Raw genomic sequence first — 26248 nt, 5'->3', positions numbered from 1 at the left:
GACAAACACACAAGACCTGCTGTAAAACACTGAGTGGAAACAACACCAGCTAGATTGTCTGACAACGAGAGGGATGGAGAGATGGGGAAAGATGGAGAGAGAGAGAGAGAGAGAGAGAGAGAAAGAGAGACAGAGTGAATGCATGTGTGCGTCAATCATTTAGATAGAGCAAGGCCTCTTCTTGCATTAACACCAAGGATTGCACCTATTGATGTTTTGGACTCTTTGTGTGTGTTGGTGTGTCTGTGTGCTGGCCTATATTTAGACATAGGCATACAAGCCGGTTGCCTAGTGTGCTGCCGAGAGGGGTGCCAAGGAGGAGGAGGTAATAATATGACATAATCCAAAGCACACGTGTCACAGGCATGCACACACACGCACCCATTAACTATTTACCTGTAAGAAAGAAATATGTTACAATAGGATATTTTAGTCAGCACCGCATAATCTCCACTTACATGCAAAAACAAACAGAATATGCTATAGTGCAGACTATGTAAAAGACAATATTTGTACTGCAGTCCAAAGAACAATGCTCACCTCTGCCTGTAACAAAAGGTATTGAGACAAAAATACTTAATGGAGATAAATTGAGCTGGTTGCTTTACAAAGAAGCACCTCTATCTTTCTTTCCCTCCCTCAGGTCTTTCTCTCTCTGCCTCTGTTGCCGCTCTTTAGAGGGAATGTGCAACACACAATGCGAAACTTTGTTTATAAAGCTGCATTAGTCACACTTGGCAACAAAGAGCACAAATATATCTACTGCAACACAATGAAAACAGTAATTTGTGTGTGCGTTGTTGTGTGTTCATCTTAGCCAAAACAATGAATTGCTCCTATTAAACTTGGGTTCCTTAGCGCCACTATCCAGTGAGAAATGTGACCATCAAGAGGTCAGGTTTGGAGCAAAAGGGTTAAAAGTTATTGATTTTACTTATTTCTTCATTTTCTTCTATTGTCTTCTCCAGATAAACATTTTTATTCTCTTTCCATCTAACTGCAAAGCTGCATTATGGGTCATCTATTTGTGCAGATCAAATCAATCCAATAAGAATTGATGTGTCTACCACATGCAGATAAGTGAAACAATGTGGAACCATTGGCTGGACTTTGTATTGCATCACGTGTAAACCCAGATGGGGGCCCACTCATAAAATCATATGCATAATGCTACAGGTGGTTAAAAACTCCACAGGGTAGCTTTAACTTCTGTACCACAAAGCCCAGGCATATGGTTTTGCTAAAATTAACTGCTGTCTCATTTGAGTCATGTGATCACAACACGAGGTTTCATATTTCAGTCTCATAACCACATTGGTAATTGCAGATTAAAGTCCTTATGAAATCTAAAATAGGAAAGAAAGAGACCCTGAGCAACAATCTATGAGAGGTAAAAAATGAAAATGTGTGCTATAGTGAAGAAGCTGCCAGCCTAAGTCTATACATGTGGAGGAGCATTGGGGATATTGTTAGCTGCTATATTTGATTAACTTCAGCCTTACTGCAGCACACTGACACTCCAAACTTCATCCAGGAAATGAATAGGGGATTAGAATACTATTGTGACCAAAAGTACTGGGTTTGAATCAGAGAAGAAGATCATTTGGCTTTAGCTGGGTGGAGAGCATGATCTTTTTCCCTACCTCAGTGAAGCTAAAGCCTTTTATTCAGACTTCACACAGCTCATCCTTTCTCTTGGATAAATAAAGGCTTGCAAGTCAGAACTGGAGTGTTTGTTTGTCACACGTGTAACTGGGTTGGTATTAGGGGTCACCTAAGGAAAAGAATACTACTGATTTGCAGCACTATTTGGCCTGGACAAAATAATATAGAGAACTTTGGCCCATAGTTCTGCTTATATAAATCTCACAGGAATCTGTGAGTGAAAATACTTTAACAAGAAAAGATTATTCAACATTTAGCCTCTCTCATCTTAAACTACAGTGAGTGTATGAGCTGCATAGACATCAAATTTCATATCATAACACATAAGCAACCGGAGATGAGGAGCACAAAGGTCAGTGCTGTGCTTTTAAATTACTTATTAATCATGATATTTTACTGGAATCACAGATCATTCACACCTGTCATTTCTTTTCCAGCCTAGTCAAGCAGCCGTGGCGTTTAGAGGACCAGTCGGTTGTAAACTGGGAATTGAAGCATTAGCTTAACCAGCCACCTCAGTCTTTCTCCTTCAATGCCCAAGGCGCTCCAGTAGTACCTTGTGCGGAGGCTTTTAATAACGACGCTTGTTTGAATCCTGGAACAATGAGCAAGGGCTGCATTTCAGGGCTGACATTGCAGTAAAATGCCATCACATTGCCCAAAGGGCTAAACCTAACCCAACTGTGAAATCTGCTTCTTAGAGAGCGAGGGGTGAAGGATATAAGGGAGGGAAGAGGGTAGACGAGTTATTGTAGTCTAGAGGGCCAGTAGGGATGCTGATAGGTGACCCTGTTGTGGTTGCTTATTATTTTAAATGGCAAAGAACAGAAATAAATGTTTTTCAACTTCTTCTTCAACTTCAGCTTCTTTTACCTCTTAAAACTATGACGAATATGATGTGAAGCTGTAACACATACTTTGAGGGCACACTGTATATTTACATTTTCAAAAATGCGTTTGCAAATACAGTTCAACCTGTCTCAAAAGCAAACACACTTTACAAACTGATACCCCTCAAATCCTCAAGAGAGAGTTTATATAACAGTTAATACATATTTAAAAATAGGGAAAAATAATAAAGGGACAGACACAAATGATGTAACCATCATGGTACAGTCCGGCTCTAATCACAGCTGCAGTTTAACCGCTGGCCTGTTGATTGCGATGCAGCTGTGAGTGCAGCTGGGAAACCTCGCCGACCCGTGTCACAAGAATGAATTGTAATCAACTGCACAAGGACATCTGGTTCTGGATGGTGGGAGAACTGCAGTGAATAGCGAGTCTTGAAAGGATTTTTCAAAAGAGCTCTAAGCTAGGTTGTAGTTTGTTATGGTGTTGGATGGACAGAACAAAACTGCACTGTGTCATCTAATTTGTGTCAATACTTACATCTATTGTGCATCTTGTACATTCTGGTAAAAGCAAAATACTTTGTCTTTATTTAAATCTAACAAATGTCAGCAGGATACAGAGGGTTTTTTCTTTATGTTAATGCATTTGCCGTGAAGTTAAAGCACTTGAAGGTGTTAATCTGTGTTATTCAGGTCACACAATATATGGTATATTGTTACTTGTCAGGATGACAGAATTATCAGGCTCCAGAGTTAGAACAGTGAATGGAGGTGTGTATTTAAATGCTACGTCTTAACACTTTTTGCACTAAGTGGCTGGTTTCTCTGCAAGTACATATGAAGCCTTGCAGATGCATCTACTGTAGATTACAGACACTTGTATGTGTTGACCTGACATCAGGCCTTTATGTGGCTTGAAAAGAAGTTGTGTTGGACCTTCATGAAGGTATATTTTTTGTACCACAGCATTCCCAGTCAGTGGTGCTACCAGCGATAACCCAAAGCTCATATCAGAGAGTTGAGGATCAAACTGCTACCAAGCCAGCCGAGGTAATCTGTCACACCAAGGTAGCCCCTGGGACAGCGGGTGGTAGACCACTGATATACACAACAGCATGCCCGATCACATACACACACACCCTCCAGTTCTCTGTATATATATAAATCACACCGATACACACACACACACAGTACACTTTAACACATGGCCAACAGCATTCAATAGCCAAATCCCCTGAAAGAGTTCTGATGCAGACTCCTGGATCTTCAGAATTGACACAGGACACAGCACTATGTTTCACTGATGCACTGCTCCTTGTACATTACACAAACACAACCAAGATCATCATGTCTGGCCCTCATGTAATCAGCAAAAGATGGACTCAAATTTACCAGCACACATAGAACAATACTTTTGTCATTCTAACCATTTGGGAGACCATTTTAAACCCAAAGCATGCATCTGTCTCATCCATCTTGATAACATTGTTTAGGGTTTGTTTTATCATAGCAAGTCCCTCCACTAATATTGCATGCGCTCTAACCACAGTTACTGCTGAGTGTATCTTAGTGATCTCTTTGGCATATATGCAGTATCCAAAAGGCCAAGACAATACATACAATAGGCTAGCAAATGGTAAATTAAATTAATGTCATAGAATGAAATATATTTGAGAGAAAAACAGAAAGTGTTAATGCATCACAGTAACTGACAGACCAAGTACAATATGTTCTAAATTGCATACATACATTTGCCATCACGCTGATAATCCTAAACCCTCACGTTAAATCCTCTTTTATTTTCCAGAGAGTTAGCAGCTTGCAGTATGCATACATTATGTCAGCCACCTCATCTGTGTACATCTATCTGACTGGCTGAGGTACATATAACGTGCAATACGAATGTTAAGTAGATCAAATAAGAAATTGTATTCCTGGCCAGGTTACTATATCATACAGTATGTCTTACCATGTTGATAATAGATTATATGATTAAATGAGGGGACAGACAGAATATTGAAAATATAATAAGGAGGGAATGTACAAAAAGTGTACAAGTGAGGGAAGCATTTGAGTAAAAAATAGTGCTGCATTCATGCAGATAGTGCTAAATGATAAATGATCTCACTTATATAGCGCTTTTCAACCTTCACGTTTCCCAAAGCGCTTTACAGCTAAGTCTCATTCACCCATTCACTCACACATTCACACACCGATGGCGACCAAGCTGCCATGCAAGGTGCTGGTCTCCATCGGGAGCAACTTAGGGTTCAGTGTCTTGCTCAAGGACACTTCGACATGACGGGGGCAGCCGGGGATCGAACCCGCCCTAAAAATACTATAACCCACAGTTTCAAGTTGTAAATTCTTAAAGAATACCCTCCATGTCAGTTTTCACGTGGTAAATACTTAAAGAAAATACAATTCCTTCTTGATTTTAAGTGGAAAATCCTGACCACATAAACACGTCTGTGTAGGAAATATAGGGAACTAATAATTCAACGCCATGGCAGAGTACAACTATCAGCTTCAAGGTTTGGTTTGCAAATATGAAACACATGTTTTAAGTAGAAAAAAGCAGATAAGCAGCTACCCATGTTAAGAAAAAAAATAATATCTAGACAGCTTCAAATAAATAACACATGAAGTTATGGTTTAAGTCAGTCATTAAGTCAGAGGTTGGTATTCTGACATAACTACACCCATTCACTCGGGCATATAACTGATAAGGTCCACACTCTAAACCAGAGCCCATGTCACTAACAAATGCTCAGTATTGCAAGACTTTCAGTTGAGTTTCCTTAGTCTCAACAGATGCTACTTTGATGAATGAAGAGCAAAATGAATGACAGAAAAACTCACCAAGACATGATCCATCGACCTCCTCATACCCAACGCTGCAGACGCATTTTCCCAAGGGAACCAACCAGTCTCCATCAGCTCCACAGAACAGTTTGGGTGTGTCTCTCTCTTCAGCATGGTCAATACACGCCCCCCTCACCTCCACCAATGAGGAAGAGTCAACACGAGGCACAGTGTCCGGAAATGAGGCCAGGTTCCTCAGCGTGAAGGGACATTTCTTATAATAAACCCTCACTGAAACCAAGGCAATGCAGGCACCAATGTCCTGGAACGCCAGATAGAAGCCCTTTCTGGTCATGGGTCCCACCTCGCGCACCTCCGTGTTGAGCTTGAGGATGCGATCTCCAAGATCCATCTGAGTGAAGCTCTCATCTGCAGCGATGGTGTCGATCTTGGTGTACTGTGCGGGCTTGAATTTGACACCGTGAGCCTCATCAGTCTCATGGTAGAAGAGGTTGAAGGTCTCCTTGCAGGTGCCAGATACCCAAGGGATGGAGTTGCAGTCACGCAGGGTGAAGCGAAGCTCCACGTAGATCTTTTGCGCAGCCTGTCGAGAGATCCAGTTGGAGCGAAGCCAGTTGTTCTGGTTGGGCTCCATCACATTGCAAACTTGGAAAGTATGGATGGGCCGGTTGTGCTCGTCCATCTCTGTAATAGCGTCCCACTAAATAGGAAATAAGAAGGGGTGGGGGTAGAGGAGGAAAGAAGAGGGACAGAGGGAAAAGCAAAGAAAACGAATAGTAATTAAATGATAAGTCTTAAGTCCCGCTAGTGACTCCAGCAGGCAACAATGTTCAATATAAAGGAGATGGACAGAATGAAGAACACCATGTTGTTTTTACTAGTTAGACTTAAAATATATACGTTGTCCTGATTGTTGCACTTAAGGATCCACCATGGGATCACTGAAATCCAAAAGGTTCATTCCTTTAAGAGCAGGAATGTGATCAGCAAATTGCATTGCAATCTGCCAGTATCCGCCTATTATGAGATACCTTGTGTGTAAAGATGACATGTTGGCATGAGAGGAAAGGTCAATAGAGAGTCGAGACTTTAGCATCAGTTGAGAGAATGACAGCATCAGTTGTTTCAGCAAGTACCCCAAAACAATGTTTATGTTCAAATGACAAAGCCCTGTTGATGCATTTGTAATTATGACGAGCAGGAACTCAGGTTACGTTATTAGAGTGCAACAAAGTCCATGTGGGGATCAGGGTGGATGGATGCGTCAACAAAACATTGGACTGACACAGGAGACCGTACTCTTTCCGACCATGAAGAGACATTGTTTTTTTAAAAGTATGACCATGATTGTTTCCTTAACCATATGTTTATTACTGTAACCATGATAACGAAGCTTCCCTAAGGTTAACAAAGTAGTCACTTTTACCCAAGCCGTCATATTTCCCTAACCTTAACTACATACTCATTTAATGCAAACCTGGGTCTTTCATTAAACCGATTTCTAATGGTTTTGGAAGGCACAAATTATGTCATCCTGACATTAGGGGCGAAAACGCTTCTATGTGTTGTTCTAGAGGTCATGGACAAACAAAGCATTTTTTAAATATTTTTTTCTGTTTAATTTGTAGGACTTGTTGGGAGAGTCCCAATGGGAGTATATTCTTATTTACCTATGCCTACATCTGTAATCCATAACTAACTATCTCTGTGGAGTGGTACTGTACCAATCCAGTGTATATTCCAGCGTAAAAGGTGATACTAGAAATCAATCAATCAATTTCTTTACATTTAGGTAGCCATTTGTTTTTGAAATGAACTTTTCCTCTTATTCCTTCAGGTCTTTCGTGGTAGGTTTTCTCTCAGAATGATGTCTGACTCCAGCTGCATAGTCATCAGCTCTGCAACTCCCAGATCACATGATCAGGCTGTATGGCAACTTTGCAGGGTCATGAGGTTACCTGTCCCCATGTTGATGGGAGAGAAGTTAATGGGGGTTTTTAGCCTCCTGGTTCAGCACAGCTCTCTGGTTTTATTAGACTGGGGAGTGGCTACATGGGTGACCCCAAAACCACCCAACATCGACCTCCAAGAATCAAATTACCTGCCTGGGAAAAAGGGCTCTCAAATCACTTCGCTTACATTGCAGCATTGGACCCTCCACAAGCAGCAGTTTGACTTTGTGTGCGTGTGCTTTATATGTATACTGATATTCAAACCATTTTGCTTTTACTGTATGGTTAATGTATGATTTTTTTTACCACTACTACTACAGTATTACTTCACACACACTTACATCCTGTTGAATGTGACTGGCTGAAAAACACTGAATACAAAATTTTGGGGGAAATTTTTTCTTTGGACTTTGGAAAAACATATGGTCAAATTTGGACATATGGAATATGAACACAAGATACAGGCAACATTAGCATTCACCCTTAACTTTTATTCTGGGCGTCAAAAATCCAAATTAATGGGAAAAAGAAGGTAAACTTTCAATATCAAATGATGTTTGGCTGGATGTGTTTTGTTCGTTTCTTTATGACTCCAAAGCAGAAAGCACATTTTGCTGGAGGGGAAGCCAAATGGTGGAGACTGTGTGGATTTTGGGAAGCCAATGCCTGGCATATATTTTGGAAGTGTTCAGTGATAAGACCTTGGTTTTTGATATAGAATTTCACAAAGCACTAAAATGCATACTGACCTGCCCTTGCAATTTTCCCCATTGTTTTTAGGAAGTGTTGATTTTCTCGCAGGGCAACCTGATGCATATTTGTTTGGTATTTTGATATCCACTTTTTACAAAGCGTTCACAGGTGGTGGTTACACAATACAAACGTGGACAGATATGGTAAATGACATTTATGTTATGGATTACTGTTTTTCTCCTTGTCTTCAGAAAAATGTATTTATTAAATTCTGACTCTTAAGGTATTGAATAAATGACCCTGCAATGTTTTATTTTAGCAAACCTGATTGATTTTTATTTTATTTTCTCTCAGTTCTCTCTGATATACTTTTTATGGCTCTTGTGTGACACTTTACCTCTCCCAAAATGAACAGTTCTTAAATTCTGAAAATCTATCTGTAGATGGCAGAGGAAATAAAACTGCTTTTGTCCTGATATATGTTTTGTAACATATACTGCTGTCCCAAAATAAAAATAATAAATAAAGTCAAAATTGGCCGTGTGACTCAAGAGGATTATACCCACTTCTGGACTGCAGCATTGCACACCCAATACTGCTTCCTGTTATGAGCCAAACACTATAATCAACAATGTTTTCACAGAGACAAGTGAGAGATGCACATGGAAGGCTAGGTCAGAAAAGCCAGGCATGAAACTATTAATAACCCACCAATACATTCACATAACCATCATTCTGTATTTAATAGTCAACTGACTACATACCACACACTCACACGGACACACACACACACACACACTTCACGTTCCCATTCTCAGGCCTGGGAGGAGAGACCCCCATTCTAATTAATGGCTGGAAAACAACTCCTTTATAGGCAAACACAGCCCAGAGAGTTGTGCTAGAGCTGCTGGTTAATTTACCAATACTATTTGCCTGATAAGCTTGTGCATTTAATAAGCTGTTTTGCACTTAGCTAAATATTACCTCTTGATGAGAGTAGTAATCAAAGCCTAATGTTTGCTTTCGCATACTCATTATCCTTTTTAATAACATGTTCTAATTCAATCATCCAAAGACGACAGGCTTTAATCTGCTCTTCCCTCAAGGTGTAATTGTAGCATTACAGTCAAACAAATTGATTTTGATTAGATGTGATATTGCCTATCACACGTGTGGCTGTGCACAAAGAATTCTGTTGGACGAAGTAGAGCACTGCAGTCAATTTTGGTAAAATTGTGTAATTCTTAACTCAAAGATGAGAGAAATACAGCTCAACTTCACAGCCAACAAGGATCAGTACCACAGATTGTCCATCCATTGTGTCCACATTAATACTATTAATGTCATGAATATTTTAATTTTAGTAAAAACAATTTCAGTTGATTCATAATCAGATTCAGTGTCTATGGTTAAGTAACATTAATTAACATATCTGCCTGCATATTTTCCTCTAACTGTAACATCTACTTAAAGGATCATCGTTTCAAAACCAAAGACGCTATCATCAAAAACTCATTGACCCTCAACAACTGCATCCTCATGAGGTGTTTAAAGAGCTTTGGCACAGGATTGATCACTGTGTCATAGTAGAATGAAAAAAGCATTGTTTTTATGCTTACCTCACTACCATCTACATAAATACTTAATTGGATAACCTTTTTAAAAATAGACCTGCTTACTTTTCCAACTACATACCTTTTCATGTTTTTACTCAAAACTGATCTTTTTTGGTTTTCTGTCGATTTTGTTACGCAGATGCTCAAACCTTTTCAATCTGATTTGACCACTTAGTCAGCTGTTGACCTGCAGAGGTGTTTGTAGGAGGAAAGATGCATCATCATCCTTCTTTTAACATTGGTAAGCTCTGCAGCTTGGGAAAGTTACTGAAGAAATGGAGATTATACAGGACAATACCATGTCTTCGTTTAAAAGGAACATGTTTGACATTTCCACATCGGAGAGAGTTGGAAATTGAAAAAGGTCATCATGAAAATGTGTGGAAACAAGTGCAAGCATGTCTTTGTTGAAGATGCAAACAAAATGATATTGTTGACACAGATTTTTCTATGAGACATAACTGCATCAATGGCTTCAAGGTCAAACAGATAAAGACTAAGATGACACTTGTATTTGATCAATTCAGTTTAGGATGCTTCACTTTCATAAAAGTGAAGAGTGATGTTAAGTGTCTAAGTTAAACTTTGCATTCCTACAATGCTTGCTAAAGGGCAACCAAGCAAGCCACTGAACCCCAGTTAATCAGTAGTGAAAGACTGTTACAATACTGAGCAACTCCAGTATGTATGTATGTAACTGTATGACTGTGAGGTCCGCTAGAAATGGGAACTGAACCAAGTCTTTACACACACATGCACACACAAACAGAGCAAGGTCAGACGTAGCCCTCAGCCTCTCTGCCCAGGACATTTTTTATAGTGAATCAAGGCTGTTTTCTGTACTGAGGGCATTTGAGATCTAATATCATGGTATAAAATTTAAGACATTCCTCTGATTAGACTACATTCCTTAATAACAAAGTCATGTGTGAAAGGTCTGGGAGACAGAGAAAGAGAAGATAGGAAACAGGAGACACTAAGACTGTGTGGGGGTATGTACTGGAGAATGAGTGTTTTATCAGGAGATACAAGAGAATTACTAAAGTTAGGAGGCAATGAAATGAGCTCAAATGCCATTGTAGATAAACTGTGGCCAGAGACTGAGAGATAGAGGCAGAGATATCGGTGTGATTTGTCCCAAAGGGGGAAAACAATCCACGGTGATAGGAACACATTGCTGCTTGAATCCCCAGCTAAACACCATTCACGGCTGATCTAATGGCCTCCAAGACTTTCACATCTTGTCAGCTAGCTGATAACGTCAAGCAGCTATGTGGTGGCAGCACCTCTGAGTAAGTCAATGTGCAGCTTTGCATTTTCAAGAGCTGGGAATTCAGTTTTTTCTAAATTGTCTTACAAGCAATAACATTTATTTCCTCTTAATTGACTTCAAAATAAAAGAGAAATTTCAGGGACAGCATCACACCTTTGGGACAAAGTCTGCAGTCCCCTTTAAATCACCAACTTGACAAGAGCGCAGCCACTTTATTGTGTGGCGCTGATTTGTAATCTGAACGTGAACTCATTTCTTTTTCAAAGTAGAAGACTTTAAGTGAAGCCTTTCCTGGACACCTCACTGTCCCGCCGTCCAGCCTTAACATGCATAATTGAAGAACGGTCAGAAAATGTGGTTGATTGATTGCAGCCTGAGACCAGGGCCCTCATAGCCCATCTCTCTCACATGAAAGAGAGCCAGTCATTTTACTGGCCACTCGCCCAGAGGTGAGCTCTTTTTATTAAAACTGTGAAACCCAGAGCTCTGTCGAGGACAGCACTTTTAACCATAGTGTCATAACCCGCTCCACTCGTCCTCCATCGAAATTAAACATTTTAGCGATCCTAAATGTTCCCGTCACTTGGTTGGGTCTGAGGTTGTAAAAAAAAAAAAAGAGAGAGAATTAAACACAATTTAAAAGTTAAATGTCCCTCTGTGTGAATGAGAGTGTGTTATGACCTACTATAAAAGAATTACTTAATAATTATATTACTGACTGAAACCAGTGGGGCAGGTTAAGGTGTGGAGCTTAAAAAGGTTTACTATTAGACTGGCAGGAGACGTGTGCTCATTTACAGATGTGGCCAACACACACACTCACTCACTCACACACACACACACACACACACACACAGACAGAATTCTCCTTCGTTATATGCTCAGTATGCAGTACTACACACTGTAGAGAGGCAGCAGGGAGTAAGTCATTTTGTAATTCGGGGGAGTCTATTTAGCGCAGTTAGCTTGGCTACTGCACATTGTGTTGGTGCGAACAAACTGAATAGTGGGAGTAAGAGTCCATTGGAGATAAGGACAAAATGTCTTGTGGCCTCACATGCTTTACTTAGACCAAGACATGATTCTGCTGTGGTTACACATATACACAGGGCCACTGACACCGGGGGAACACCGGGTCAGTTGTCCCGGGCCCTGGGTCAAGGGAGGGCGCTCTAACCTTTAAATAATCTGCCTGAATAATGTGTCAAAAATACATATTTGTGAAAACTTTATTTGTGAGTCACATAAAAGCTCGTTATTTTTACCAAATTTTCCTTAATATAGTGGTTGGTCAGTTTCCCTCCTTATAATGCAGAAAAGGGTTTGGTCTGTTTGGAGATCATCTTGTCCTGGGCACGAGCAAGACACACGGCAGGCCTGCACATACACACTCTGCACATACTGTGTGTTAGTGGAGTTGGTAGCAGGTGCGTTTTTCCCTGGTCTCTGGAGACTTCTTCCCTAAATCAAGGCAACGATACAGACCAGGGAGAAGAAACAAACTGGCCAGCATGAACACAGACAGCCATCTTTCTTTCTTTAATTCAATCCTTCTACTTGCCTTTTTGTTCGTCTTTGGCCCTGATCAGACACAGCGCTATTTGCAGGTTGCAAAGCACACTGCGTTCTCATCACCTCAGAAGGTCTGCCTCTCAATTCAACTGATTGGATTTTTTTTTCAAATTTTAAGTTTTTTCAACTTAAACTTTTTCAACTGGAGGCGTTCAGAGCACTCCTGCGAAGATGCGAGGCGCTCCAGGCGTCTGCCCAGGGCGCATGAGCGCTGTGCTTATGGTTTCTGGCTGTAGAAAAAGACGCCTCTCACTGCAAAAAACGCATACTGTCTGATCAGTGTATTTCTATGCAAAAGTTCAGCACAGACACAGGCTCACATGCTGCATGTATAACATTAATATTAACATTAAAACGAAGCAACACAATCAAAACTGCACCAGTCAGGAACTTTAGGTAAAAACAAAACCCACTTTACTTTAAATATCCTGTTTGAGACACAAACTGTCTCTTACAATCAGCGAGAACCACTCCCTCAGCAGAAAGCTGGACTCACCTGTGTTGGATCATTCATCTCTCTTATCCTTTTGGTTATATTTGGCATTAAACATCACCCATCAGCTGGGTGATTAAATATATATCACATTTCAGTATGTCTGGGAAAAATTACCAACATGCAGAGCTGCATATTTAACCATATTTATGGTTTGTTATGACCAGTTCTGTTTCTAAAAACAATTGAGTCAATTCGCACTCAGTCCTCTGTTGTCCCCGAGTGGCAGAAAATGATCATTTAATTCAAAGGGTCTGATTTGATTATGTAAAGTCTCTTTAGGAACATTTAATTTGTTCATATTTTAACAAGAGAGATTGCTTGATATTTTTTTTTTAGAAGACTCATTATTTCTTGATACCTGCCAGTTTCCATTCTCAATCAACAAACAGCAAATAAGGTAATTGCTATTTGCTAAAAACTCTCTTTCTCTCTATTTTACCATTTCTCTGTATTTTCTTTGCCGCTCTCTATCTAATCTATCTCTCCATTCCCCCCTCTCTATTCCCATGTCTCTCCTCTGTTTGTCTCATTCTGTCTACCTGATGCCCTCTCTGTCTCTGTCTTCCCCATACATTTCGTCTCTCACACACATGCACCTTGCTGAATTGTGAGTGTGTGTGCGATGCCATTGTCACTGGGATTGAGAGATTTTTATTTAATCCCAGAGCCTCCCTCTGGTGATGGATGAAAAACCTCCAGCTTCACCTCCCACACACACACACACACACACACACACACACACACACACACACACAATAGTAATAGGAATGAGGGAGATGGATGAAGAGTCTTTGCTCACTAGGGAACTTGATGTCAGCTCTTTGACTTTATGAGAAAAGAAAAAAAGCAATGAGAAAAAAGTAAAACAACTAAAACTGAGTGAGAGGAAGTGAGACTGCAAGGTGCGAATGCAAAATTAAATGTTATCTTCCGGCTTTTTTATGACTTATGAATATTAATGATCACTGGCTGGAAATTATGACTGTAAGAGAAGTGAATAAAGGAAGAATTCCACTTCATCACATTATAGAAACAGAAAAATTCCCACCTGTTCTCAAGTCCAAGCTTATGGCCATCTGCACCACCCTGTTATTTACCCCAAATCTATGCCTTTGTCTGTGTGTTTTATCACAAAAGTGTGTGTGTGCGTGTGTGTCAGACGTTGGTCTATAGAGGGCTCATTAGTGACAAGTGAGGCTTAACTTGGGGTATTTTGTCAATATCGTCAATATCTGGCAACCTCGGCCGAGTCATGGTGTTTAACTGAATGCCAACGAGACAATCAATACTTTGATTGGAGAATTATGGAAATAGATTTCCACTGTGTACTTTGAGCCCTCCAATTCAATTACTAAAGGTGTGCCAATAAGGAATATTGGCAGGATTTCACACTGGACAGAACCTGCATGACAATACTGAAGATGTCAGAAAATCTTTTATACTGACACTTTAGCAAAGTGGAAAGAACACACTATTTTCCAAATGACAACCTGGTGGACGAACTGTTCATCATGTCATGTTCATAATGACAATGTTTAGTTTGCATCCCAATGTGGTGATCAGTGATCTCTTGCTTTCCTTTTCAATGCCTCTTTGCTGTGTTGGGGTTGGTGCACACACACACACACACACACACACACACACACACACATACTTTTTTCTCTTTAATAAGTGAGATTTTGTCTACCAGCTAAATAAGAGTACAATACATACGAACAGGAGATGACTTGGCAATAAGCTGACTTTAATTTAAAAAACTGGCAGCAATGCATATCTGACCGCAGGCATGAAATCAGAGGTCTGCTCAAACAAACATTTTGAAAACATCAGAAAATTTAGCAGGCATTTTTCTCACTGATATGCAAGAAACGCTTGAACTCAGGAGGCGCAGGCTAGACTATAACTTGAATATATCAGCAAATGAATCTGTAGTTATCATTCAGACCCAGACCTGTATGCCAGATGGAGCATAGTGTCGTTCAGAGAGAGTACTGAAGTTTAGCGCGCATTAGATGACCGGGATGACCTGTTTTCTTCATGCGTCCCAATCACTGGCTCATTCACAGCTGCGTGGCGATCAGCTGGTTAGTAACGTCCAATCATTTTCATGCAGGTGTACAGCACGGCCATTAAAACCTTGTTGCTGCTTGGATGCTTTAAGCTCCCCCTTAGAAAGCAGAACCTTTTCTGCCAAATCTAACCGTACGACCATTTGCTACAAATGGTCGATTCCTTGAAGTACGTGTCTCTGACTAAACTGCCTTCACACCTCAACAATATAACAGAAACACATTTCACAGTTATCATTTGAAACACACAATAAAATACAATACAGTTGTTGAAGTGCTGACGGATTCCTGCTGTGATGAAAGAAGGTAATCTTCATTTACAAGTCTAAAAATAGATATCTTCTTTTAATCTTGTTGATCTTTGGGCTGAAATCACACTGTGATGCTGCTGCTAACATGTGCATTTTTTTTTGACAAACTGCAGACAATAAAGTGCTCCGAAATAGAGCTGTGCGATTCAAACGGGAAGTGTGTGTTATTTTATACAGGTAATTTGTGTATTGTGTTTGAGCAATCTTCAGGTATGTAGACTTTTAAACACTACAAACAATCACCACGTAATTTTTTCATAGATGTACCACAGATAAAACTAAACTTATTTGATAAAACTTATAGTTAGGGTTGGCTCAGGTGAGCCCTGAACCATCCCTTAGTTAGGCTTCTACAGGCCTAGACTGCCAGTAGACTTCCCATGATGATGAGCTCCATTATTATTATTATTAATATTATTATTATTATTATTAATGTTAATATTATTACCACTACCATTACTGTTACTTTCCATCTCTACCCAACAGGTCAAGGCAGATGACCGCCCACCCAGAGCCCGGTTCTGCTCAAGGTTTCTGCCTGTTAAAAGGGAGTTTCTCTTTGCTACTGTCGCCAAGTGCTTGCTCACTGTGGGAATTGTTGGGTCTCTGTAAATAATATTATATAGAGTATGGTCTAGACCTGCTCTATGAAAAGTGCCCTGACAAAACTTCTGTAACGATTTGGCGCTATATAAATAAAACTGAATTGAATTAAACGTATGGGAAAGATTGGCCCCTCAAAATAATGAATCTTACAGCAAAATGTCAGAAATCGACAGCTATGAGCCAAACCTACTGGTATGAGCACTGCCCTCCATCTCAATGAAACTAGTTTCTGTCGTTATTTATTAGGTGATGCTGTTGTACCAGAGAATTATGCTTATGGTTTGATTTGTAGATTGGATGCATTTTGATAAGTTCTTCTTAGATATCTGGTTGTTTGTCACTGTTCTGTAGGGATTGATTCTTCAATTAAAAACAAGTAAGATGCAACCCACATTACTCTTCCACACCCACACACACACACAGTACCCCACTGCCCGTCGCCAGCACACCCCTAAATCAATAGGAGCAAGTGAACAGTGGTGAGCAAATGAAATCCAAAGACCCTGTGCTCTTATCATTCCTGCATCAATCACAGTGGATGGGTAGCCAGCAGGGTGGAGCTAGAGCACCCATCTGTCATCCCTGTGGTGCTCTCACAACGTGACACCCTGTTGGTCATGGTCTCAGTCATCCTCTGAAGATAGAGTTCAACCTGTGTGACATTTTAAAGACTGCTCATGTTGGACCTGATGTTTGGAGCTGATATTCAGGATCGTTGTATGTTGACCATTTTTAAAAGTCAACAAAACACCCAAATGACTCTAAAATGAATGACAACCAGTGAGAGCAAGACTAATACAATTCTGTTAAGTGTTTGCAGTTCCCTTGAGGCACACTGATTGCAGGTTTAACAGACTGTTGACCCCCCCATAATAATAACAGTAGTAATAATAATAATAACCATAATCATTAACCACAACTGTAGTCAACGAGGAACTTCTATCATTATCACAGGAGTGTGCAGCAGTGCTCATTGATTTAAATGCCAAATTCTAGCATTATAGTATTGACTATACAAGTGCTAACCCTAGCTGTCTATGCATTTTTGAAACTCAATTTTGAACTTATAAACAGAACTCCACTTTTTTAAACATCTTATTTGAACAAACAATACTTCATGAGAAAAAGAGGAAGAGGCTGCTGCACACAGAGCAAACTATCACAATGCTCAGATCTGAGAGAAGTCAGACCAAGGCAAACAAAACTGCTCACTTCTTAAAGTATACGGCTTAGGTTATTACACTTTTTGCCCTCTGTGACATCTTTGCAGAGGATGCTTGTTTACACTTTTTTGAGATAAACAAAAAGATGTTATGTTGAGGCATTGAGGGTACAGAGGAAGGCAGAGATAACAGTTTCACACTTCTAAATGTATTAAAACTGCCAGTTTATCTCAACCTCAAGTCTGCAGCTTGAGACAAAGGGCCTGGAAGTAAGAGCAGTGAGACTGAGCCTCCAACAGTATGTGACAACTATTCCACCAGCCCAGTGCAATGATCAGGGCCATCCATCAAGACTTTATTGATCCCCACATACCAGAACTCATCTATGCAAAATGAATTGGCCTTGTAAAGTCACATATAAGTTTTCCTTCAAAAGACAGTGGAGTGGCTGGTGATAAATGTCATCGGTATAATGAAAAATAATAAAATAATAGTGTCAGCTTTCATGGAAATAAGGTATTACTGCCAAAGCAGCATGCTTAGACATTGTTTGCCCTTATGTCTACGTTGTGTGTTTTATTAAATTTGGCACTAGCTGTTGCACTAATGCACTTATGTCATTTAGCACAGTATAATGTCCATTACAGTGATGGCCTCTGGAGAGGTCCCAATCTCTCATGCATTAATGGCAGCCATAGATCGCTCCTCCAACTGTTGTATTAAATCAATCAAGGCTGGCATTAATGGATGCAAAGCTTTACCTTTACCCTTTTATTGGATGAAACCCCCGCCCCCACAAAATTTGTATTTTGACAAGCCTTGCTTTTTGGAGTCAAAGAGGCTGTCAAAGAATAGACAGCCCTGATTCAAACAATGGTAAACATTTAACCTGCTTAGCAACAGCATGTTAGCATTGTCAATGTTAGCTGTTAGCTCGAAGCACCACTATGCCTAAATACAGCCTCACAGAGCCGCTAGCATGACTGTAGACTCTTAGTCTTTGAGCAAAAGTGATAGGAATTTATGTTAATTAAATGCATCAAACATAAGCAATTATAATGTTCAAGCAAGAGTCAGGTAAGAGTGATATCCGGCAATCAGAAAAAATCATGTTGTCCAATAGCAATGCCTATACAATTGTCTTAGAACACATTCAACCCTAAAGGCAACAACGATTTTTGCACATGAAACCTGTGAGAGTTACAGTGAAAATACAGTCTCTTCATTGTTGACAAAAACATCATTAATCAGCTGCTTCAAAACCCACACGCCTGTAAAACCCTATCTACCGACAGGATCAACACTGGTTAAGGGCATGAACCTCGTCTATCTCATTTGCCTAAACGGTGATGTGCCACTCCCCTCCACACACGCCGACTCTTTCTCATCGGAGCTGACACAGACCAGAGACCTTTCTCCCCCCCCCCCCCCCCCCACCAGCTCAGACAAACTGTGCGTGGGAAAAAACGAGGGGAAAAGAGCTTGTCGTTTTACATATCTATTTTTGCCAGAGAGGCAGGCAGGCAGGCAGTCTGGAATGTCAATGTGTGGCTCAGCAGCCTCTGACTGATGTGAGATCACAGTGACGGCTGCACACAGCGGTACAATGAACATGCACACACACAGAGACTTTGCCAGTGGGTGAGGTAGCAGGGTGCAACCATAGACAGCTTAGATAAGACCATGTCACCCAGGTAGAGGAAAGCATGCTATACAGACACACGCAAAGAGAGTGCACCTAGAACATTAATTCAATGTCGAGTTATCCTTGCGTTATACTCTAAACAATAGGGGTTCAGTATAGCTCTCATAGAAGGGTTCTTGGGAGCTATCGCAAATGTTACGGTGCTTAATTTTATGGGTCTTTAATGATAAAGAGGTTTCTCTGAGACTTTCATTCCTCCCTCCAACCTAATCAGCAGGCCTATAGAAAACTATTCTTCTTCAGGGGGCATATCTTCAGATCGGTACTCCAAACTGAGTCAAAAACAAGGGCCTAACTGGTATCATCTTTAGCCAAACACACGGAGTCAATGATAAAGACAACTCTGGCATTTCAAACCATAGAAAAGGTCACCACTATCTAATTCTCTCTTATCGCTTTCTCTCAGTCCCAATTCAATTAAATCCAAATCTGCTTTATTGGTCTGACACCTAAGAAACCTGTATTGCTAAAACATCATTGTATTGATTGAGGTATAAATGCTGCTATTAGACAGGTAACCAAATGTGATGGACCTCTACATACTTTTTAAACAGAACAACACATCACAAGCCAAAGCTAAGCCTTGTTGCAGTGCCCATTTGATGACTATTTCCAACTAAAAACTCTTGAATCAGAGTGCACCTGAAGGCAGCAGCATTATGAGACGACAAGCAATGATTAAATAGAAATAATAAAATAACTGCGCTATCTGGAGGAACATAATAAATATCACCTCAATTCTAATGTTTCATTTAGTTAATTATACTGTCCTCCCTCTGCAGACATACAGGATGAAGCACACACAAACACACCCGCGACACATTGCCTCTCGCCTGTTTTCACAGTCTGCTGCTCTCTGTTAAGAAGAGGCTGTCAGAGACACAGAGAGAGGGGGGCGAGAGAGAGAGAGAGAGAGAGAGAGAGAGAGAGAGGTAGTGAAAATGAAGAAATGGGAGAAAGATATCAAGAGGATGGGGAAGGGGAAGATGAACAGCAACGGAGTCACAAGACAGTAAGACAGAGCGGACAAGAGGTAAAGAGAGGGAGGTGAACGCTGAGCCGTGTGTAACAGTGTATGAGGAAGATGTGTATGTGTGTGTTGCAGCATTTGAGGGCCAAATAGAGATGAGGAAAATAGGACAGTTTTCAAGGGATGCTTTAGGATAAAGACTGAAGGTTAAGGTGAGAATTAGGATTATTTAGGCTTAGGTTGATGGGACGTAGCTTAAGCACACTGATTGCTGCTAATAGCCTGTGATACCTGACATTGAATTTAAGGCAAAAAGTAAAAACTTAAAATAGAGAGAAAAACAAAACAAAAAATACAAAGCACTCAAATTTCCAAATCGGTCCAAAATATATAATTAATGTTTAAGAAGACAAATAAGTCCCCTGATATTTTGCAAATAATATTGGCATCCATGTGTCTTGCCTTTTTGATGATTAATAAATAGACAGAAATAAAAAGATTCATCTCATTAATTTTCCTGACAAGTGACCTGGGGAAATAATAACTGTCCTTTTCTGAAAAAATTAGAACATTTGCTTTCTTTCTGCAAGCAGCTTAAAACAACCTATAATTTGCATTCAGCAGCAAAACATATAGGAGAGTGACATTCCACATATATCACAACTGAAAGTCTCAGGAAGGAGGTTGTAGTGGATATATGGGTGTATAAAGTGTTTTAAAACCAAATACAGTGTCTTAGCAAGATATCAACTTGCTCAAACCAGTGCCAGAGAGAGACTAGCCTATCACAGCAGTGACACATATACCATTCATACTCACACCTACAGGCAATTTACAGTCTCCAATTTACCTAATCAGCATGTCTTTTTATGAAATGTTTCTTTTTTTTTAACAGTGGGAGACCAGAGTTCCACCAGAGAACCTGGGGGGAAACCAATGCAGACGTGGGGAGAACATGCAAACTCCCCAGTTGTCCAGATTCAAACCCAGGACCTTCTTACTGAAAGGCGACAGTGCTAACCACAGCACCATGCCTCCCCGGGCCAATCATATGTGTCAAATAGATAAGGGAATAGAACGGAAGGAAACATGGTGCTTTTTTTCTGTGCCCAAACTGTTAAATAAAAGGGATCAAGCAAGTGATGTAATTGGCCGAGTTACAAGAAAGGAAGCTGGAGATGATTGTGGCCAATTGGAATTACTCCAGACTGGGTCATTATTGGCTCCCCATAACCAACCATTGGCTTTCTGTAGGGTCTCTTGGACTGGTATGTCATTTGATTACCTTTACCTATTGAAACCTATTGCTGTGGTAGAAAGTAGGGCTTTGCATGGGCAATAGTACAAGAAGTATGGGATTCCTGTGGGGTTAAAAAAAGGTACACTCACTTACCAGTGTATTAGGGACACCTAGCTAAAACAAATGCATTCTGGAGGTGGTTTCTGCTATTTAGCCTTCATTTCTATAAATGCAGTGGACAAAATAATAGAAACAACTGTCAGTATAAAGCAATACAGTTCATCAGCACCACAAGGTGCAGCCTCCAAAATGACCATAGAGTTGAATCGAAACAACTGTCAACAGAACATTATAACCTTCATGAAGGTAGGATTTATTGCAAGACTGTTGTATTTGACTGCAATCTAAATGAAGGCATATAAAGGTTAGCCCAAATATCCATTAGAAATCTTTCACATTGCACACCTACTTCCAGGATGCATAACATTGTTTTAGGTTTCCCCTTCTGCGTTTTAAGTTAGCGTGTTGCTGTCTGTCACCCATGTCCGCCTGTCTGTCTGGTAACATTAGGAGACATCTTCCCTCAGCAAAGCCATCTGACTCCAGTCTGTAACGCTTAAACAAGCCTGACTGGAAATGAGTGCAGACAAAACGGGATTGTCTGGCCTGCTCGATCAATTAGGACAGAGAGAGGAGCAAAGAGATAGACGTAGAAAGCGTGTGGTGAGGCACGGCTTTCAGCATCCTCAGAATTTGTATAAAATGTTAAGTGCATTTTAGAGCGCTTGCCAGGCAGAACATTCATCTCCAATGAAATCATATCCCTCTAACAGGAATCGTCTTCTGACCCTGAACGCCCCCACCCACCTTCCCATGTAGGATCTATGATCTAGATTGAAGTAAGACTTGAAAGCTGAAGAAAACAGGATGTTTCTCTCTCCCATCCTTCTGTCTCTGCTTGTAAAAGAGACAAAGAGGATAAACTGTGGCGCTTCAGGGGATGAATCTTAGCCAAGTGACCCTGTCTCACTTCAATCACAGCTCTAACTCCATTTCATTGAAGAAGGAGATGAATTTAAATGAGAAACACTTACACACAGGGAATGGTAACATTTGAATTATTTGCATAAATGTTTTTCACTTTAAAACAACAAAACTACACTGAAATGAAAAAATACTGTAGTACTGCATGTAGTGATGCACAAGTAATGTGGTCAGTATGTTTAAATGTACATAGTTGTATGTGGAATTTTGAAAAACTGACATTTAGTGCACCGTGACCATGACAGTCTCACCTTGCAGATTCCAATGTGTCCACATTAGGGAAGCTTTCAGTAAAAGTGTTCCCTCAAAGCTGACAGTTTTGGTGACTTCATCTAATAATCTATCAAATGGGCCAAATAACAGATCACTTTGCTGGTGATCTGTCTTTGCTTCACTTTCTCCCCAGATATGTAGTTTGTAAGTGGATTTTGGAAGTCTTGGAGACAAATGATATGAGATGCGGGGAGTTTGCCATCGTTGAGGGTTTGGTAAATTGATACCAAGGGTGAAAAGGAGAAGCAGGGAGGGAGAAAGGAGGAGGTTTTGTCCTGCAGTGCTGTGATCAATCTTCTACCCCAGCATTTTGTTACAACATGCAGCAGAACTCCTATCCATCCATACCCTCCACTGGTTTGAATTGGGATTGAGGGGCTTTGGGAGGCAAGCGGTGACTTATATTCAGATAGAATATGAGCTGAAATAGAAGGTTTTCTGTTTGCCCCGCCAGCAGTTTTATATAGAAACATGTAAACTGTACTCAGCTACCAAGAGAAATATCTAATCTGATATAATTCTGAAATATATCTGAAACTCTCTGTCTCCGTCTGATGGCCGGACAGGGTGAGACACAAACTATTAATATGGATGGACATTATTTGAGCCCATTGGAAACCGTTTGACTTTTTGAATATGTATGGGAACCATTTCAATTTTCGGCATGACAGGATACATGACCTTCACCAGCTGCAACAGCGTACTGATGCAGCAGCGTCAGCGGCTGTAAAGGGTGTAATCCATGTGAAACAGAGATGGATGGTGGTCATCTTTATTGTATGAACTCCTGCGGAGATGCAACAATGTGTCACGAACAAGGCGACTGATTGGCAGGAGGGATGGTGAAGAGTGCAGGGGGAGGGAGATGTCTCACACTTGGGCAGATTATGAGGTTGTTATCTCTAAGAGTGAAAATGTATACTTGCTATCTACAGTATGTATGAAATTAGAGGTGGTTAGTGGTAAATATAGGGTAACCCAGAGCTTCCCCTGGATCAGAAAAGGGCTTTTCTGGGCCAGTAAACACAATCAGTTCACTGTATAAACAATGGGCTTCTGATTTGTCCCAACTAATGTTCAGTTACTTGATAGTATAGTGTTATCTGTAAATTTGACAGCTTTTGATAAAATTATGATTTTCAGCAATTGAGGTTAAGAGGGTTTTGTAAAACGTGTCAACAGTGAAGCAGAAGTGAACCAGGTGGGAACTAAAACCTAGCATTAAAATACAGTTCCACCGCCCCCCCTTACAGACTCCCAGACTTACAGACGTCCCACTGTGAAATCAGCAAGTGCTTGAGGGCTCTCTGGTTGACTTTTTCAACAATTTATGCGCCCTTACTGTAAGTGCACAATTCTGCAGACTTTGCTCAAGGGCATAACCCATGATGGAGGGCGCCCTAGTGGCTTAGGGGTCAAGGCGAAAGCCATAAATTGCAACGTCCTGGTCCTTCGTTGCATATCATTCACCATTTCACCAAGCTGGTAAGAGTACCATACTGCAATGACAAATAGTAAATAGGAAAATTATGCTAATCATCAATGCTTATATTTGAGTGGCTTTGGTGTTCTCCAGTATTGCTTGCCTCTGATATGGACACATATTAAAGGAAATATTAAAATTGTTGACTGATACAAAGAAGCATTTCATTGAAGTCATGTACCTAACATTTACAAATGACCTAATCAACTGTGGTTTCTTGTACTTCTACTATTGATAATGTATTTTCCACTCTAGCTTGTCACTTCGTTGACTACATGGATCAGACAGAGTATGAAATGTCAACTTTGCATTGAATAATCTCTGCTTGGAACGTTTTCTTTTCCATTTTAAAGTGTTAGGTTGGATTTTCTTCAATGGCTCTTTTGGCAGTTCACTGATATGTCCACGTCCAAACAATACAACAGATGAAGATGCATTTTATTTTGATTCAAAATACAATAAACCATGTGTACTGTAGACTGAGACACATTTCCTGGAGTAGCATCTCAGTGTGTGTGTGTGTGTGTGTGTGTGTGTGTGTGTGTGTGCATCTTCCCTTGCTTTTCTATCTGACCACAGAAAGTGTGACAAATGGATGTGTCAGAGCTTGATGGAGCACTGCGATTGCTCTGCTAGGCACAAAGCTATTACAAGACTATATAGACAGCCCCAAAGAAAAATCCTGTTTCAATCAACCACACATAATCTGGGAGACAAAGAAAGATGTTCAACTGTTGATAGAAAGAGTCAGGCACTCAGACTACAGACTTTAAACCTGGTAGTATCTTAGAAAGTTGAATTCAGATTTGTGCACAAATTTCTACTTCTAGTCTGGCAGAAATACACCTGGAAATGTTATCTAGGCAAGTAATACTTTCTAGAGCTTCTCCAGTGACCATGAATAGGAGACTGATCTCTCCCAAAGTAAAAGCTATTTTTTCCCCAGAAGATCTTAATGTACCAACTGGATTTTAAAGATTAATACCATAAAACAAAGCTGGTTATCCACTTTGCTAATGTTATCTATAGAAATAAATATGTTTTTTTTTCAGTGCTAATACTTTCCTACAAAATTCAAGCTAATAAAATTTTCCTAAATGCTCTAAAAGGCAAGTTCCAGTGCAGATTTCAGGCACTTCTAATATTACTGATTATTAAGTCCTCCCACACCACAGTGAAATGATTTCTCAGCTCAGACATCTCAAATGTCAGAGATATTATAAAGGCGGCATGTCATTTAGCAGGATTAAGTACATGGAGCTTGTAAGGGCTTAAAGGCATTAAAATATTTTGACACAAAAGACTGATTTTAAATAGCTTCAATACAAGGTAAAAATAACAGGACAGAAAGCCTCTGCAAAACTACATCACCACAATTAACCACAGAGCTGTGTGTGACTAGCATCATGGCTACAATGAAGCATCAATTTGAATCCAGTAAAATTGCTGGTTGTACCACTAACCAGCAATCAAGAGAAAACAATTATAACCAACGCTGTACTCCCACTACTCCATGTTTCTTGTCTGGTTAGCCAAGTGTGAGTCTGGTGTGACTGAGATGTAATGTCTTTTCGGTGCTGTGATCAGCCTGCTGGCACTGCAGTAAATTCATTGCTAGAAAAGTGCAGAGTTGAGGTTCGGGTTTGGAATACAGTAGACATGCGTCAGTGTCACTGTAATATATTTTTCTGATGCAAGTCAAGTGAAACAGACAGGAGTAAACAGCCGACTAGAGATAAAGCACCGTGACCTTGGGCAGGTTTCGTCTAACTGGGCCACCTCACTGTTCCTGTGGAGTGCATGTGCGCATGTGTATGAGAGTGTGTGCGCGCACATGCGTGCCTATGTGTGTGCGTGCATGTACAGAGAGGTTGAGAGACAGAATGGAAGTGGTGATGTGCGAGAAAAAAACCTCTCTGTATACCTGAATGTGTAAGAAAGAGTAAGAAAGAGAGAGAAATATCAATGTGTGTGTGTGTGTGTGTGTGTGTGCGTGTGAGCAGGCTTTCCCCTTATTGCAGTGTCCTTAGTCAATTCCCAGAGAGAGAGCAGAGCCCGACTCTTCCTACCTGACAAAAAGTCAGAAATGTATTCAGGAGTTCTGTTGATTCTCACGTTTCCATATAGCAATATTAAAGCATCACGGAACAAAAGAAAAACCTGTAAGAGACTTTACATTCTTTACATACACGACACAAAGTCATAAGCCTACAAAGCCATTATCTTGTGTCTGAATGTATATGACTGACTATTACCGCCTGTGTTAATGGCTGCCCTACTGTCTGAATATATAACTTCTGATTATCTGCCTGTCTGTGCTAATGCATGATTGACTGCTTGCATACCGGTATAACTGTGTAACTGCTTGTCTAACTACCTATAAAAAATGAATGGTTTCCCAGCTTTAACCTCTCGCTGTCCCGCTGTCTGTCTCTCTCCC

The 26248-nt window shown here is 40.4% G+C and overlaps 1 protein-coding gene across 2 annotated transcripts in view; it reads right to left on the bottom strand.

Moving 5' to 3' along the window:
• epha6 (eph receptor A6) overlaps positions 1–26248 on the bottom strand; it is a 147693-nt gene that overhangs the window by 104458 nt on the left and 16987 nt on the right. For both annotated transcript variants that reach the window (XM_070914114.1, XM_070914115.1), the window contains one exon: positions 5379–6042. In XM_070914114.1, the coding sequence (XP_070770215.1) occupies positions 5379–6042 (664 nt within the window). The remainder of the gene's footprint in view (positions 1–5378; positions 6043–26248) is intronic.

This window comes from Enoplosus armatus, chromosome 11, assembly GCF_043641665.1.
Source record: "Enoplosus armatus isolate fEnoArm2 chromosome 11, fEnoArm2.hap1, whole genome shotgun sequence".
Taxonomy (NCBI): Eukaryota; Metazoa; Chordata; class Actinopteri; order Centrarchiformes; family Enoplosidae; genus Enoplosus; species Enoplosus armatus.
The sequence above is the reverse complement of the archived record's forward strand: the minus strand, read 5'-3'. Positions and strand labels throughout refer to the sequence as shown.